Source organism: Helianthus annuus, chromosome 5, assembly GCF_002127325.2.
Source record: "Helianthus annuus cultivar XRQ/B chromosome 5, HanXRQr2.0-SUNRISE, whole genome shotgun sequence".
Classification (NCBI taxonomy): Eukaryota; Viridiplantae; Streptophyta; class Magnoliopsida; order Asterales; family Asteraceae; genus Helianthus; species Helianthus annuus.
In genome coordinates this window covers 176,148,133-176,165,645 of record NC_035437.2, presented here as the reverse complement: position 1 = coordinate 176,165,645, position 17,513 = coordinate 176,148,133, and the positions used below count along the sequence as shown (strand labels likewise).

At 37.6% G+C, this 17,513-nt stretch overlaps 1 protein-coding gene across 1 annotated transcript; it reads left to right on the top strand.

The window, feature by feature from the left end:
* Positions 1 to 434: 434 nt before the first annotated feature.
* On the top strand, positions 435 to 1,058 carry LOC110944220. Its single transcript, XM_022185931.1, has one exon. The coding sequence runs from the start codon at positions 435 to 437 to the stop codon at positions 1,056 to 1,058; it is 624 nt and encodes a 207-aa protein (XP_022041623.1).
* Positions 1,059 to 17,513: the final 16,455 nt, after the last annotated feature.

Here is a 17,513-nt window from a genome sequence, read left to right as displayed (position 1 = left end):
GGGAGAATGTGGCTATGGATCTTGTGACCAAACTTCCAAGAACCAAGAAAGGGCATGATGCAATATGGGTCGTTGTTGACCGCCTTACCAAAAGCGCCCATTTTCTACCCATTCGAGAGACCTATTCCTCGGAGAGGTTAGCGGAAGTTTATGTGAATGAGATCGTTTCCCGCCATGGTGTGCCGGTGTCTATCGTCTCAGATCGGGATACGCGATTCACCTCCCACTATTGGCGGAAATTTCATGAAGGAATGGGTACTCAATTGCATCTAAGTACCGCATACCACCCGCAAACGGATGGCCAATCCGAACGAACGATTCAAACTCTCATAGACATGTTGAGAGCATGCGTGATGGATTTCGGGGGAAATTGGGATGAACATTTACCGCTAGTAGAATTTTCATATAATAATAGCTACCAAAGTAGCATACAAATGGCACCGTATGAAATGCTGTATGGAAGAAGATGTAGAACCCCGGTTTGTTGGGGAGAAGTAGGGCAAAGGGAACTCGCACCAAAAGATGTAGTGGCGATAACCAATGAAAAGATCGACGTTGTACGGGCCCGACTAAAAGCAGCACAAGACCGACAAAAGTCCTATGCAGATAAAAGAAGTCGCCCTATTGAGTTCCAAGTGGGGGACCGAGTATTCTTGAAGGTGTCTCCGTGGAAAGGAATAATTCGATTTCGTAAGCGAGGAAAGTTGGGTCCCCGATATATCGGACCGTTTAAGATTCTAGCTCGAATTGGAAAGGTAGCCTATCGATTAGAACTACCTCCATCATTAGAAGGAATCCACAATACTTTTCATGTGTCACAATTGCGGAAATGTTTAACGGATGAAGCGGCTCACGTACCTCTTGGAGACATCGAAATAGACAAGAAGATGAATTACATAGAAAGACCGGTAGCCATAAAGGATTCCAAGATAAAGACTCTTCGCAACAAAGAAGTTAAGCAAGTATTGGTTCAATGGCAACACCGAAAGGGGTCGGATCTCACTTGGGAATCGGAGAACGAGATGAGAAGGTTCTACCCGTTTTTGTTTGGTACGTAATTGGGTTTCGGGGACGAAACCTATTTTAAGGGGGGTGGACTTGTAACGCCCCAAAATTTAATTATGTACGTTGCCATAATACGTTATAAAAATAACTAGGAATGTAAGATTAGTGAGAATGTGAATTAGAAGTTTACTAACTAGGTTGAGTAAGTTATGAGCCATTTAAAATTAAGTGAGCATACATGGAGGGGGGAAAATGTAAATAAAAGAAGTTAGGAGATTAAATGAACAATTAACACAAACAAACACACATATGCGTGTGTTATGTCGCCAGGAGCAAGCACAGGATGAAACCCCCCTTCTTGTTTCACTAAATTGCACAAATTGAGGCCCTAATCAAGACAATTACTCTTGCATGTTGGTAGATTCTTGATCTTCTAGGTCCATTCAAGCATAAGGTAACAAGAATTTCATGTTTTGATGGCTATGAATGTATAGAGTTCCAACAATTCAATGAATCTATATGAGAAGTTGGATGTTTATGGTTGATTGCATCACTTAGAACACAAATTACACTTGTATTTGGATGAATTGATGTTGAACATGAAAAACCCACTTATGATAGAATGGTAGTGATATGTAACATGGAATTTTGATGTAGGTTAGTACATTTATGTTGTATGATGATGTTATTAACGAAATGATATTATGTGGAATCGAATTAGGGTAAAGGTTGTATGAGATTTTGATTGAAATTGTTGATATTGATGTTATTGTCATGAACTAGTCATGTTATGCATACAAAACTTGTACCTTATGCTTATCTAATGGTATGCACACCAAGTGTTTGTTAAAATGCTTGAATGAGTTGAACATGTGTTATATATTGCTAAATGTCTAGAATAGAGAATTCGCTAGTTGTGAAATTAAAGCTATTAACAAGGGAATGGAAAGAAAGACATGATACTAAGTATGTAATTATGGATTGTAGGAATTAAGGAGGAAAGCACAAGCCGTTCCGAGTCTCACACGAAGAACGATAAAGGTAAGTTATAGCTTACATATTATCATTATAATGTAATGTTGTAGTATACTATTGTTTAATGATTGAAGTTGTATTATGTAACAAGTTATGGTAAGCCGTTATGTAATCAAGGTATGGGTTAAATGAGCTAGAAGGGTTATGGGTGAAATTAAAGAAGCTTATGTTTAGAAAGAAGGTTTAAGAGGTTAACTTGAGGTTCATATTTACAATTGATATTGTATAAATCTTATAATAAGAAAGACTAACGGATTGCTTGTATGTAGGTAAAGCGACTTGCTAAATGACGCTACTTGGATCGAACACGCCCATGATGCACGCTTCCGCAAGGATATTAGTTTGGGTCAAAACTTTTGTTAAATATACTTTTGGTAAATGGGTCTTTTTGTAAGTAACAAACTTGTTTGTTGTTAGATGTCAAACTCGTAGTCAAAGACAATGTTAGTTGTTTATGGAATGTTGGGTTGTAAGTTATTTAGCATCTCCTAGTTAGTCATGTTATGGTTAAATGCAGAATTTTTGCTTATGAATTATTTGACCCGTTTGGTATTTTCTCCGAATGAAGTTCATTAGAGTCTTTTAAGTTTTAGGCCCTTACAATTAGTTCATAATCTAAGATTATATATATTAAACGTATATATAAGTATATATATACTTCTTATATATATGTTTAACATTTGTGAAAACGATTATAGCAAATTATAAACATGATGAGGTTTTAAATTTTTGGTTACGTCAAATAGTGATGGATGTATAAATTTTTTGTTATCTCATCTTCTTTTGATAAGTATGTTTTTATTTATTAAAGTATAGGTAAGTAGATAACTAATATGAATTATTAAAAATTAAAAATATTGAAAAGATATAATTATGAATATAAAATTATTTTAATATATATATATATATAGGACAATGCTAGACAGAAAACCCTCATTTAGGTAGAAAACTCTGGAAACCCAAATCTCCACCCATTTTTACCCAACTTCCCGACATTTTTTTTTTGAAAAAAATAACACATGTAATATACATGTTTTAGAGTGTTTTGGGCCAAAAAAACCAAAAAAGCGCTGAAGGGATTTTTTTTAAAAAAATAAACAAATTTCAGTACCTAACATGTGTTAGGCAAAAAAGTCAGAAATTGCTGAATTTTTTTTTTAAATTATCCCTTCGGCGCTTTTTTGATTTTTTTGGCCCAAAAGCCTTAAAAACATGTATATTACATGTGTTATTTTTTTCCAAAAAAAAAATGTCGAGAGGTTGGGTTTTCTAGGGTTTTTTATATAGATAGGGTTTTCTATATAGCCCAACCCTATATATATATATATATATATATATATATATATATATTAAATTCAATCATTTAATAGTCTTAATATTAGTTTACTTATCATTTATTATGGTTGAGGTAAATTGATAAATCGCCACATGGTATTTTGGTGAAATATTTTATTATAAAAGAATGCCATGTGGCATTAAGGAGAGTTTTTTATTAGTATTAGACTAGGTTAGAACCCCGTGTATTACACGGGTTGAATAAATGCAATTTTATATACCAAATAATAAAATAAAATATCTTTGAAAATCTCGTTTATTACACGAGTTGAATAAATGCAATTTTATATACCAGATAATAAAACAATATATATTTAAAAATCTCTTTTAAAATCTCGTTTATTACACGAGTTGAATAAATGCAATTTTATATACCAGATAATAAAACAATATATATTTAAAAATCTTGTTTATTACATTGGTTGAATAAATATAATTTTATATATTAAATAATAAAAAAAGTTATATCTTTAAGAACCCCGTGTATTGTACGGATTGAGTAAATTTAATTTTATATATTAAATAATAAAAAAGTTACATTTTTAAGAACCTCGTCGAGCTGAGGAGCGAAACTAAGTTCGACCGTTAGGGAGACTAATGCGGGAGGCTGTGTTATACGGGTTGAACACATGTAATTTTATATACCAAACAATAAAAAGTTATACCTTTATAAATCCTATGTATTATATGTATTGAATAAATCTAAATTTATATACTGTATAATAAAAAAAGTTATATTTTTAAAACCTTGAGTATTACACGAGTTGCATAAATGTAATTTTGTATAGTAAAAAATAAAAATGTTATATCTTTAAAAAACTCGTTTGTTACACGGGTTGAATGAATCTAATAAAAATTTATATCTTAAAAAAAACTAATGGATATACTTGATATACGATAGATGGGGTGATTGCGGTGATTGTTCTTATAAATGTCACATAGTGATTACCGTATTTGAGTTGAGAATTGAACACGAAAATATAAGTATAGAACCAATAAACACCTTTTAAACATTTTTGAAATAGATTCTACCCTTAACTATTTTAGTTTAATAAAATAAATAAATTATTAAATTAACTGAGTTAGGGCTAAAGGATATAACTTGCAAGGGTTTTTAAAAATCGAGTACGTTTTCTGTAATTATTGAAGACAAAGGACACAGTTTGCAATAAGTGACATACATAAAGGACGGTTTTTGTAATTTACTCTATTTTAAAATATTATATATATTATCTCCTTTATGAATTGTTTAAATTTATATTAAATTTAATTGTATATTTATCTTTTAATTGATATTAATTATCTATAAAAATAGATGGCTTCAATGAATGACACGTGTCCAAAACTTGGTTTCTTTTATTATAGTAGATAGATTAGATGTATAAGTAACTCAACTTATCTCTAACATATTAAAGTCTCCCTGTATAATTTTTTTTATAATACACACATTTTAAAAGTTTGAGTTGTATCCTTAGACTGATAAAAAAAATGGAGGACATTTTAAGTCTTTAAAATACCAACTTGAATACTTTTTATCATACAAGTAGCTATAAATTATATTACTTATTATAAATGCTGATTTAAAACCACAAAGTATTTCAAATTATCATCATATACGATGATGTCACCGCTTATACGTCAACAAAGCTTTATGGTTCTTAGCATGCCAACAAAATAACCATAGATTGGAGTTAATGATTCTTCTCCATTATTTATATTTTGTTTTAATATTCCAGCCTCCAAGGCCCAAATGACTAGGCTACAGTTCGATTAGCATCGGAGAATAAGTGAACATTTAGGTTTAAGTCCATAACTCTTAAGTTCGAATTTGACTCCAATTAGGTTTTATCATTGGATCTTCGAACGGTGGGTTTTTCTCAGAATTAGAGATGATAGGTTTGGACTACCCAACACTGTCTACAGTCGCGAACATAAGAAGTCGGATCCATAGGGTTACCCGGGTAACCGGCATTTATTTCGTTGGCCGATAAAAAAAAACAAAAAGTTCCAGCCTCCATAAAGGCTTATATATCATATTATCCTTTGGTATTTTCATATCAGAATATGTAGATCATGAAGAAAAAAGATTTCCCTATCTAATATTCTCCTAAGGGAATCAAAAGGTAAACTGAAGATAAACCAGGGGTACAAACGAGTCAAGCATCTCGCGAGCTGTTGAGATTGGCTCGAGAAAAAACTTAAAACGAGTCAAGTCTGAGTCTAAAACAAAGCTCGTTTATTTATCGAGCTCGAGTCTGACATGTAAAGCTCGTCAGGCTCGTCGAGCTAATGTAATATAAGTTTTTATTAATACTTAATAACATTTACCCCGTATTTAAAGTTGACTAGTAAACGAGCCGACCCGAGCTTATTTAAACTTATTTACGAGACGAGCCCGAACCTAAAAATAAGTTTGTTTAGTAAATGAGCCCGAGCCCAAGCTTCACTTGTTGAGCTCGCGAGCCTAAACGAGTCTATTATTTATACTATTTTGTTTCATATTAATTAATAGATTATAAACGAGCCGAGCTCAACCTTTAAAAATAAAGCTGGAACTGAGTCGAGCTCAAGCCTGGTCAAGCTTGGGCTCGGTTCAACTCGTTTACACTAAGATAGATAAAAAATTTAGTGATATCTTAGTTGTGAATATCATTATGTCTTCTTAAATATTTACTAAAAACATCATGAAAATGTAACATCACTGGCGGATCCAACATGTAAAGAGGGAAAGAAATTTATTCAAAATTAACTAAATATTTAAGTTCCATAAGGGTAAGACTAATGAGCATATAATACCCTCATTTGCTTATATATTTGCATGATTTTCTTGAATCTTTAAAAAACAACATTGTTGAGGTTTTGAGGCCATTCTTTTCATATCTCCATGATTAGTAAATTGTGCCATTTGTTTATTATTATTATTATTATTATTATTATTATTATTATTATTATTATTATTATTATTATTATTATTATTATTATTATTATTATTATTATTATTATTATTTTTACAGGCATTTGTTTATTATTATTATTTTTTGAATGGCCAATAAAACTATATTATTAACATAGGGCTAGTAAGATACTAAAACCCAAAAAAAAAAAAAACATACCACTTGTTTATTATCTAAATAGGAAAGCCAATATCATTGGTGAATGAGTGGTTCGCACTTTCTTGATCTAATTAATCCCAATTATAGGAATAAAAAACGAGATTAGTCACATTTAGTTAATTTTTAATGCAAGTTGTTCTTGTTTTGGGTGCTCTTTACAGCCATTAAGATGCCTTTAATTATTGATTCGCACAATTTAAAAAAAAATCTTAATTTAAAGGAAATTTGGGCTGCAAGGTTGCTAGGGGGCAGTCTTCAAAGAACTACAATGTTTGTAAAGAAGTCAAAATCTGCCTAAAAAAGTTTGAAAGCTTTTGTTGTGACAGTTGCATGAGGAAGCATGTGTTCAAAGTGTGTATGTATTTTTATTTATTGCTTTAATTTAAAAAAAAAAAAACCGACAACTTGCATTTAAAAAGATGAAACTTTAGTTATATGTTAATGTTTGATCAATTACTTAGTCATGGAACAAAAAACTTATCAAATAGGAATGTTTTTATCTATTTATTTTTCTCTAATTAATTTACCATTTAACAATTTGGGTGTCTAATTACATTAATCAACATTAGTTACCCGTACTGATAGAACTTTTGCTAGGTCGGCTGTTCAATAAACTTCCTCTAGTTTTGTCGACGATCTTGCTCTTAGTCGTACAGGATAATACCCACAAATGTGATTAGAAGTTATACATTTTATTTCAATCAAATTTAACAAGGTCAACTAGATTTGGTATATGCATTTATCATGTAGTTTAGATCCTAAAACGAATTATAGAGTTGTAAGTTTTACATAAAAATATTTGTTGTAACTTAAATGCAGATATTTTCAGTAACCCATAAATTATATAAAGTTGTGTGTCACTTTTATCTTATTAATGATATGTCTTAGTTGATCCGTTGATAACACATATCTTACATTATGAAGCTAGGATATGTTACCACTATTTCCTATGTCACATTTGCCTCACCCTCGTTAAAGACTTGTATAAAAGAATGTAAGGTGTGTTATGTTATATTATATTATACAATATAAGTCAATAACGTATGTAAACAAAGATAAGCCACTAACATAAAATGGAATAATATATCTCTAGCTCTATTTGTGCGATCATCTTTCCGACAACTATAGGAACTTTCAAGTTAAGTTTGTTGTATAATTTTATTCTTATTTTTAAAGGCTATAGTTCTCTCAAGGCTTCACTTTAACTTTAAATGCTTTGCCGACATGCATTTTAACTTCAAATACTTTGTAAATTAGACACAACCCCACTTGTGTATTTTTATTCATACTAGCTATATTTCTTATAAGGGTTTCCTTCTGGGGAGGTCTCAAGTTCGATTCTTACTAACTACAATTTGTATATAATGGGAGTAAACATCACTAGGAAGGATTCGAACTTTGGCAAGGTTTAAGAGCTTGTTCTAGCCTTTGAGGGAGTTAGTGAGTGTATTCGGAGCCAGTTGCGCTAACCGTTAAGAAAAGCTATATTTCTTACCTCTGTGCATATTAGGGTTTCAAAAAAATTATTTTATTCCATCAAAATTGTCGGATTTTATTTGTTAAGTTTAGGCTCCTACTATTCCCACGTTCCTAAATCTTATTCAAGCATTTTTTTTCATTTTATATCTCTATATATATCTATGTATGTATAGAGAGAGATAGAGGAGAGGAGTGTGTTAATATTAACTCCCGAAGTTTATAAACTGTATGTAAAAAAAGTTGCTTTGCAAATAATTACTATTACGATAATAATAGATATGTAATATATAATAATAGCTTTATAAAGAAAATAGTGTTGAATAAGTCAACACAACTCTTCTTGGATCTCTTACCAATGGAGAGAAGAATATTTTTTTAAATCTGTTGTTCTTAGTTCTGGATTCTGTCCAAGAAAGCAAACAAATATTTAAATGTGAAAGTCTTGTGTTCGTTGTTGACTGTCATGTTTATATGTGTATTTGAAGACCAACCCAAAGTCTTGTGTGATTAACAGTTATTATTTGTATTTGCTAATAATAATCTTTAATGTTACAAGTTAATAACAGTATTCAACCGACTTTGCTTACTTCTCCTACCACAACAGTTTTTTATTATTCTTATTTTTAATCGAAAGTTTATTAATTATAGTTTTTATATTATATATAAATATTTGTTATTATTTTAGTAGTTATATATAAGTAGTATAATAACTATTACACTAAATTATTTAAGTATTCTTCGCTATTTTTTGACATTACTATGCCGTTTTAACAAATCATTCAACCTCATACTTTACTTCCAGTGGCGGAACCAGAACTTCTTTGTCAGGGGGTCATCATAACTCTTTTCTATCGGCTACAACTAGAGAGTCTAAAACATATTTTTTTCCTAGAAATATCTCAGATTGTATATATAAAAATCTTACAAATTTCTCTGTCCGAGGGGGTCAGCGGACCCTCTTGACCCCTCTCTGGTTCCGCCCCTGTTTACTTCTAGTTACAGATACAACCCATTATCACACATCTCATATTTAAACATATTTTAAATCACCTGAAGCATAAGGGATGTGGATGAAGTATAGATTTGGGTGAACTCGCTTTGTTGTTGCCGCAGTGGTGGTTCGATTATTCGTTAGGTTTATAACCAAAAGAGGTTGCGGGTCTTCTTCTCCATGCCCATGGCAATGGTGGGACACTAAAGGTCTAAAGTTAAAGCCACTTAGTAATTTGTAGCGTCCAAGTTGTTTCCAAATTATCAGATCTATTGATGACGGGGGTAGCCCAAGATTAAATAAAGTGACTAGATATGCAAATGCTTAAAAGGTTAAATGGTTCACCGGTTGAAAAGCTGTAAAGTGGGAAAAGAGAGGAGTCAATAGTAATCAATCACATCTGAAAGCTCGCTTCACCAACCCACGCCCGCAAAAGCAGAGCAGGTCTGCACAATACATGCTATTACCCAGGGCTCCAAAGCCTTCAACCCCAAAAGGGGAAACCCTCCATTGCAAACAGGTTCCACTAGTCTTGTACATACCATTTGAGGAGATGTCTTCCCCTATAAGAAGGCAGCTCATTCACTCCAAAAAGACATTCCGAGGTGGAGAGATTCCTTCATCTCTGGTCATTCATAGAGTACTTGCTCACTTCCAAGTTACTCCTCGTCGCATCCACCACACACATTCTGTTTGCTCTCATTTCTGGATTCGAGCTTACCTCGGAGAAAGAACTTTAAGCAAACAACAATTACATACTAGTGAACCTTCTTCCACGTTTTGCAAACGTGGGGGGACCCCGCGACCTGCGTTAGGCAAGGCTGAACCCTTCAGCCTTTTTGCCTAACCCACTCAGCTACCATCCTTGGTCTCGTGTTTGTTGCATCAACAAGTTGGCGCCCACCGTGGGGCTACGCCGCTATTTCTTCTCAAAAAGACCTAGTAGTGTAGCTCTCTTCACTCAAAGTCACCATGTCAGAAAGTGGATCTCCGGGAGAAGTGAACCAGATCCCTAACACTTCTACCCCGGGTGGTGGCCAAGCTCATACGACTATAACAACACCATTTTCGACTCCGGGGAGTACACCCGAGTTCCTTACCTTCAACACACCAACCCCATCCAGATCCGGGACTCCATCTCCCAATGTCGGTGTATCTGACACCCCGGCGCGTGTTGAACTTACCCCTGAGGGGGTCGCTAATAATTTCCTTGAGTTAAGGTCATTCCTTAACCAACATGTGAGTAAAGAAAGGGAAAAGGGTATAAGGATTCGTTTAGACTATGACGAACCTGAGCCAACGCTGTCTCCCAGACCACCCCTACCACCTTTTGCCACAAGAGGTGAGGCTGGTCCCAGCAACCCTTCAAACCCTCATCCTTATCTATCCACTATGACAAATCCAACGGTACATCATATCCTCTCTTCCCAACCGATTACTAGTGGTGCTCCTCTGGGACATGAGCTAACACTTGACCAGCTCCTACAGTCCCCAGTGACAAGCTATCCAGCTTCTTTGACAACCACATGGGAGCAGGCTCTGTCCGTACTCCCTTTAGCACGAAATGCTGTTACTAGCACTCCTCTTGCAATAAACTGCTCGGTTGGTCCAGCAAGCCTTCAAGGCTTCCAACTCATGCCCAATATGATGACCCAGATGATGGCCAACTTCCCATGGCAACACTTCATTAATCAAGTGTTAGCCACTCAGGGGAATCATGGCAATAGTCACAATGTGGATACAAGGCCTGAAGAAGAATTGGCTAAACCCTATAAGCCAAGCAACCTTTCATGCTTCTCAAGGCAGATAGCCGATTATGATTTTCAATCAAAAATCAAGATGCCAACCCACATCAGAACGTATGATGGGACGGAAGATCCCGAGGACCACCTCCAGATCTTCACCGGTGCCGCTCGAATAGAAAAATGGTCAAATGCTGAATGTTGCCTAATGTTCATGCAGACTCTTGTTGGATCCGCCAGAATCTGGTTCAACGACCTACCTGCTCAAAGCATTCGAAGCTTTGACGATCTCAGCAGGGGTTTTCTGGCAAACTTCTCCCAACAAAGGCGATATGTCAAGGACGCAACAGTAATCTTCCAGATAAAACAACGTGATGATGAAAGTCTTCGAGCATTCATTGAACGGTACAAGAAAGAAGGACTGACCTATGTAGGGGCTGACGAGAAAATAAGGGTGGCCGGCTTTATGAATGCCATAACCTCTAAATACCTCACACGAGATTTCAACAAATCTCTGCCCAAAACCTTGGAAGAAGCCCTTGAAAGGGCCGAAGCTCACATTCGGGGAGAGGAAGCTGTAGATATCAAGGAACAAAGGAAAAGAGGGTCTGGCTGGCGAAGCAGTAGTCCAGCCAGAAAGAGAGGGAACTTCAACTCCTATGACAGGCGCCCAAAGGGTTCAGACTCTCGAAGGGCTGAAGGTCGGAACCCTTCAGGCAGAGACAAAGGCATGAGTTTCACTCCCCTCACCAAAACCCCTCAAGAAATCCTGGCAACAGAAGAAGTCAAACAAAACTTTAGACCTCCCAGGCCTCTCCCCAAAAGCAGAAAAAATAAGAACTCCACGCAATTCTGTGAGTTCCATGAAGAAAAGGGACATCACACCAACGATTGCTTCCAACTAAAAAAGAGAATTGAAGAGGCTGTTAAGTCAGGAGAGCTCGCCCATTTGGTAAAAGGAGTTCGAGACAAGATGGCTGAAGGCAAAGGAAAGGAAGTAAATATGGTGTATTCTGATGAAAAGGTTCCTCACAAGAAGCAGCGGTTGGAAGCCTGGGAGCTTCAGTGTGTCTGCTTCCCCCCAACGAGGAAGGACCCACTTCCCAGTCCCCTTGTGGTAGAAGCCACCGTGGGAACACTACAAACATGTAAAGCATACATAGACACGGGAGCAGCCACGGAAATCATGTTCGAGAAATTCTTCAACCGTTTAAGCAATGAAGAACGTTCAAGGCTTCAACCTTCCGGAACCTCCATAAAAGGTATCGCCGATATAACCCTGAAGCCTCTGGGGCAGCTAACCCTTGATGTTCGTTTCAGCGAAGGATCGAAAGAAAGAACCCGATCATTAACCTTTGTGGTTATCAACATCCCCTCAAGTTATGACGTAATCATAGGGAGGCCCGGACAATGTGCATTTTACATGGCAGTGTCTGTCGGCCATGGCACAGTCAAATTCCCTACTGAAAGAGGGATAGCAACCCTTCAACCCTCTCAGGAAGCTTACATGATTGAGGGTGAAAGTTCAATAAGTGAAAAAGACAGGCAAGGGTTGGTCATAAACCCTAAATACCCTGAGCAACGGATAAGGGTCAACCCAAACCTTTCCCAGGAGACTCTTTCATACCTTGAAAAGCTGCTGAAACATCACAGTGATGTGTTCGCTTGGTGTCCTGATGATATGACTGGGATCCCCCGAAACATTGCCGAGCACGAGTTAAGAATACCACCGGATGTCAAACCAGTGGTCCAAAAGAAAAGAAGCCTGGCACCTGAGAGAAGCCTGGCAGCTTGCCAAGAGGTTGAAAAGCTTGTGTCGGCCGGCATTCTCCGAGAAGTCAAGTACCAATCATGGGTTGCAAACCCTGTTATGGTCAAGAAACCCGACAACTCTTGGAGAATGTGCATAGATTTTAAAGATCTTAACAAAGCTTGTCCCAAAGATTGTTACCCACTGCCGGAAATTGATCTCAAGGTCGATTCCCTCACAGGATATTCGTTTAAATGCTTTCTTGATGCATACAAAGGCTATCACCAAATCCTCATGAAGAAGGAGGATGAAGAAAAGACAGCTTTTCACACGGACAAAGGTATCTTTTGTTATCAAAAGATGCCTTTTGGCCTCAAAAATGCAGGTGCCACCTATTAGCGACTCGTCGACAAGGCCTTCGAAAGCCAAATTGGCAAAAACATGGAGGCATACGTTGATGACTTGGTAATTAAGAGCAAGACGGAACACCAAATACTTGACGATATCCAAGAAACTTTCAAGAACCTCAGAAAGGTCAACATGAAGCTCAATCCGGAGAAATGCTCGTTTGGATTCGAGGAAGGAAAATTCTTGGGTCACATCGTCGGAAAGCAAAACATCAAGGCCAACCCTAACAAAGTAAAAGTTGTCCTCGAAGCTAAACCACCAAGAACCAAGAAGGAGGTTGAAAGCTTAAACGGGAAGCTTGCAGCCTTGAAGCGTTTTACCTCAAAATTGGCCGAAAGGTCTCTACCCTTCTACAAAACGCTCAAGAACTGCTCAGACAAAAAGGATTTCAAATGGACCGATGAAGCTGAAGAAGCTTTCAATCAAATGAAGCAGCACTTAGCTTCCCTACCAGATATTGCAGCACCAGAAACCGGGGAGGAAATATCGGTGTACCTTTCAATTGCCGACGAAGCCATCAGTGCAGTTCTCACCATCGAAAGAGACAAGGCTCAGGTACCCGTTTATTTTTTCAGCAAAACTCTAAAACTAGCTGAAACCAAATACCCTCCCCTCGAAAAACTTGCCCTAGCCCTGGTTCAAACAGCCAGAAGGCTTAGGAGATACTTCCAAGCACACCCTATACAGGTGGTCACTGATCAACCTGTCAAGAATGTGCTTGAAAAACCTGAGAACTCAGGGAGGCTAGCAAAATGGGCAGTGGAACTAGGTGAACATAACATCACCTATGTCCCACGAAAAGCCATTAAAGCTCAGATCCTGGCCGACTTCCTGTTTGAAGTCCCAAACCAAACAATTGACGAAGTAAACACCACAACCGCTGAACCTTCCAACCCTGAAGCCTGGAAATTATTCACTGATGGGGCTTCAAGCGTTGAAGGGTCAGGGGCTGGTTTAGTTCTAATCAACCCTGAAGGGCTAGAATTCACATATGCTATCCGTTTTAATTTTCAGACCACCAACAACGAGGCTGAATACGAGGCATTGATCGCTGGTCTAAGACTGGCCAAAGAAATGAAAGTCCAGAAGCTTGAAGTGTTCACAGATTCATTACTAGTATCAAGCCAAGTTAATGACAGCTATGTCGCCAAAGAGCCCAACATGAGACGGTACAAAGAGAAGTCCAAGGAGTTAATGAACACCTTCCAAACATGCAGCATTAAACAAATTCCAAGGTCTCAAAACAAAAAGGCCGATGCCTTGAGCAAATTGGCATCCCTCACATTCGCCCACCTCACGAAAAAGGTGTTGGTTGAAGTGCTGAAGGCCCCGTCGATTGATGAACTGGAAGTACAAGATGTAGTCACCGAGGAAGATCCAAATTGGATGACTCCCATCAAAAAATTCCTCCAAGATAATGAACTACCCAATGATCAAATAGAAGCCGAAAGGGTTAAAATCAAAGCAAGACAATATGTGTTGCAAGGAGAAACCCTCTACAAAAAAGGTTACCTTGCACCCTTGCTAAGATGTGTGGGTCCCGAACAAAGCAAGTATTTGATTAAGGAAGTGCATGAAGGAATATGTGGAGCTCATTTCGGAGCTAGGTCGGTGGTTGCAAAGCTCATGAACCTTGGATACTTCTGGCCGTCGATGCATCGTGACACCATTGAACAATTGAAGAAATGTGATGCCTGTCAAATTCATGCCCCAATTCCAAGAAGCCCCAAACATGACCTGGTTCCAATAACCTCGGCATGGCCATTCCATAAATGGGGAATGGACATTGTTGGGCCATTCCCTCCAAGCAAAGAGGGAGTGAAGTTCTTATTGGTAGCAATCGACTACTTCAGCAAGTGGCCGGAGGTTAAACCCCTTGCCAAGATCACAGGAAAACAAGTCATAGACTTCGTTTGGGAAAATATCATCTGCCGCTATGGGTTACCGGGGGTAATTGTCACCGATAATGGAAAGCAATTTGCCGAGAAACCTTTCAGCCTTTGGTGCAAAGAATACAGGGTCAACCAGATCTTTAGCTCAGTGGCTTACCCGCAGTCAAACGGCCAGGTCGAAAGGACCAACAGAAGCATTGTGGAAGGCATCAAAACAAGATTGGGAAGATATGAAAGCAATTGGCTCGAAGAATTGCCTAGCGTTTTATGGGCAATTAGAACAACAGAAAAAGCAAGTCACAAGAAAACACCTTACAGCTTGGTATTTGGATCCGAGGCCGTAATCCCTGCTGAAATAGGAGTTGTAACCCAACGAATTGTCAACATGGATCCCGAAGTAAATCAACAAGAGACCATGTTGAATTTACAACTCCTAGAGGAAGCCCGAGATCAAGCGGCAATACAAGAAGCCAAATATAAACAAAAGATGGAAGCCTACTACAACAAGAAGGTTAAGAATGAACGATTCAAGCCAGGGGATCTAGTCCTCAGAAACAACGAAGCTAGCAAAAAGGAAAATCAAGGGAAGCTGGGCCCAAAATGGGAAGGTCCATATACCATCCTCGAAGCACACAAGGGCGGATCCTACAAGCTAGCAGACTCAGAAGGCAAAAGGCTTCCAAGACATTGGAACGGAAAAACCTTGAGAAAATTCTATGTTTAGACAAAAAAGTTTGGTTTGTATCAAAACGAAAACCTTTTGTAAAAAAGCAGGTACTGTTTGAATGAATGAAGTTGACTTATCAAACTTGTCTTTCTATCCTAATATCAGGTTGAGAACCTAGCAAAAAAACTCCATGGCAAGGGCCATGAAAGGGGATGAGCTCCCAGACCATATCGCTCAATAGGTTCAAGGGTTGAATGAACCTATATAAGGGGTGAGTTCCTAAATCAATACAACTCCATGAGACCTATTAAGCAAAAGCAATAATATCTCATAGACAGGTTTTGAACAGCATACACCAATCGTTCCTTAAGCCTTAGAAATATAACCAACAAACAGGCTTACGAAATCAAGTAAATTACAAAGAAATAATGAAAAGGATAGATACTACGTCTTATTGTTAATAAACACTAAGGCAAAGTGTCTGCAGCACTGAACCCTTTAAAGTGTAAAAAACATAAAGACAAAGTAAACCCAACAAAGACAAGGCTAAAGAAGAATGACAATTGATAAAGGAAAAATAAGCAGACCCATCAATAGAACATGCAAACCCAACTAAGAACTATCAAGGTTTCAAGCCAACAGAAAACAAGCTTGAAAGGTTGAAGGCTTCAACCCAAAAACAGTTAACCAATAGGCTTGAAGGGTTGAGAGCCCGTCAAACAAACCAAGCAAAACAAGTAAACAAACATAACACAAATAACATAACAACCATCATATCATAACTAGGAAGGCCATAAAAGACCTTCAGACAAGAATTAAAGCAAGTTCTAGTAACTTGCAAGAGAAACTATTGTTCAAGTGGCCATATAGGCCTAACAAACCACCAACAGGAACCTTAAGGGTTCCTGGAAACCTAATATTGTTCAAAATATTACAGACATAAAGTGTTTGCTAAGAAAGCTACGAATAAACATCATGTGGCAGAAGGCTTGGAACCTTCAGCCTTGGACTTCTTGGCCTTAGCACCATCATCACCACCAACCGCGGAGGCCTCTAAACCAGCATCTTTTGAAACATCAGGCAGACTTGAGAGGGTATCATCACCATCCCCGGAGTAAGATCTCTTCTTTGAAAGGGAACCCAAAACCTCAGCACACACCTTCTCATTCAGTCCCTCAGGTTTCAAATCCTGTAAAACAGATAAAGGCTTACCAAAGCAAGAAGAAACCTCATGAATATAAGGATAGGTTAGCCTCTCCATCTGCTCAACGGAGCCTTTGAAAATATCAGAAGCCTCAGGACGAAACATAGGTGATTTCTCAAAGGGTTGTCCAGATTCATGAAGCTTGTAACCAGCAACAAGGCCTTGGTGTTTCCCCAGGTTAAGAAGCTTAGTATAAACATCACCAAGGGCAGAATTGAACTCCTTGGAATGTAAAAGGTAAGTGACAACCTGCTGAAAACCATGTTCAATTAACCACTGATTGTCAGCAGTAACACGGCCAACCGAAGCTTTCAACCTTTCTTTCTCCTCACGAAAGGCCTGTTGCTGAACAGCCAAGGCCTCCCGGTCAGCTTTTAACTTCAGCAAGTTAGCTTCAAAACTCTTCTTCAAATCACCCATCTCAATATCATGCATTTTCTTCAAATCACTAACCTCCTTCCGCCACGCTGCTTCCTTCTCAGCAAAACCAGCTATCTCCTTTTTCATCGATGCTAGGGAGGATTTCATCTTATCTTTCTTCTTGGAGAAGTCCTCATATTCTTGCATCCTTTGACGAAAACGAGTAATACCTTGAGGAAGCATAGCAGCAAGGTTGCAAGTGCTTAAAACCATCCGAGACAACATTAAGTCATCATCCATCTCAGCAATGGTCTTGTGCACAGAAGGAGGAGCGAGATGACTAAGAGCATCCTCACAAACAACAGCATCCTTGAAGGTGTCGTCATTTTTTACTAACCAAGCAGGCACGTAAGTCCCTTCAGGATTCAACCTTTCAACGTCCCTGCTTGAAGACTCCTGAACAGGGGTAGAAACAACCTTCTTGCTTTGAATCTTTTTACCACGAACAACCAACTCCTTGTCCTTCTCAACA